Source organism: Seriola lalandi, unplaced genomic scaffold (genome assembly GCF_002814215.2).
Source record: "Seriola lalandi dorsalis isolate HSWRI2012SDOR001 ecotype SW California unplaced genomic scaffold, Sedor1 jcf7180002054979, whole genome shotgun sequence".
NCBI classification, from domain to species: Eukaryota; Metazoa; Chordata; class Actinopteri; order Carangiformes; family Carangidae; genus Seriola; species Seriola lalandi.
The window spans coordinates 279,367-280,058 of record NW_019525529.1 but is presented as its reverse complement, the minus strand read 5'-3'; the positions used below and the strand labels follow the sequence as shown (position 1 = coordinate 280,058).

Sequence of the window (692 nt, the reverse complement as noted above, 5' to 3'; positions counted from 1 at the left end):
GTGTAACTGTGTGGACTCTTATTGACAGAGTCTGGACTCGAAAGTGAACGATGCAGCACTGAGTGTGTATTCACGAACAATGAGAAACGGGAGGCCTGCATCAGAGAGAGAAGTGGAGACTCGTGTTTTTTACTGTGCCAGCAGATAGACTCAGAGTGGATCTGATTCTTTTATCATGTTTCTGTGCTTTTCTTCTCATGTCTCTCTCTCACTCTGTCTTCCTAAATTACTGAGATAGCACAGTGCAGGCTGAGCTAGAGTTGTTCCGATACCGTTGTCGGTTAGCAAAAGTAACAGTGTTATGGGTGATAACATGGTTAGTTCTCGACTAGCCTATACATACGGGACAGATGTGTAATGATAACGCTTATTCAATATTCTGATAAGAGTCAAACTGTCTCAGTAAGAGGGCAACATGTGCAGTATACAAAGCTTTAATTTCTTTTAATAGGGGCAGCACTAGTGTTAGGACAACTATTGTAGGAATTGTTATCTATGCCTACATTTATAAATTTATTTACTCAAATTAGACATTACAAAAAATTATTATATTGCATTCAACAATGACAGCAATCAGTGCCATACAGCCGTTATGGTAAATTTAGGTTTCGATATTGGGAAGGAAAAAACGGTATCGGAACATCTCTAGTCTGAGCTAGACCAAAATGAAAATCAGGAGGCCTGTGGAGTCA

At 39.6% G+C, this 692-nt stretch overlaps 1 protein-coding gene across 1 annotated transcript in view; it reads left to right on the top strand.

The window, feature by feature from the left end:
* LOC147817268 (uncharacterized) overlaps positions 1-686 on the top strand; it is a 5,168-nt gene extending 4,482 nt beyond the window's left edge. Inside the window, exon 6 of the mRNA XM_087171221.1 lies at positions 29-686. Within this exon, the coding sequence (XP_087027347.1) occupies positions 29-148 (120 nt within the window). The 3' untranslated portion in view covers positions 149-686. The remainder of the gene's footprint in view (positions 1-28) is intronic.
* Positions 687-692: the final 6 nt, after the last annotated feature.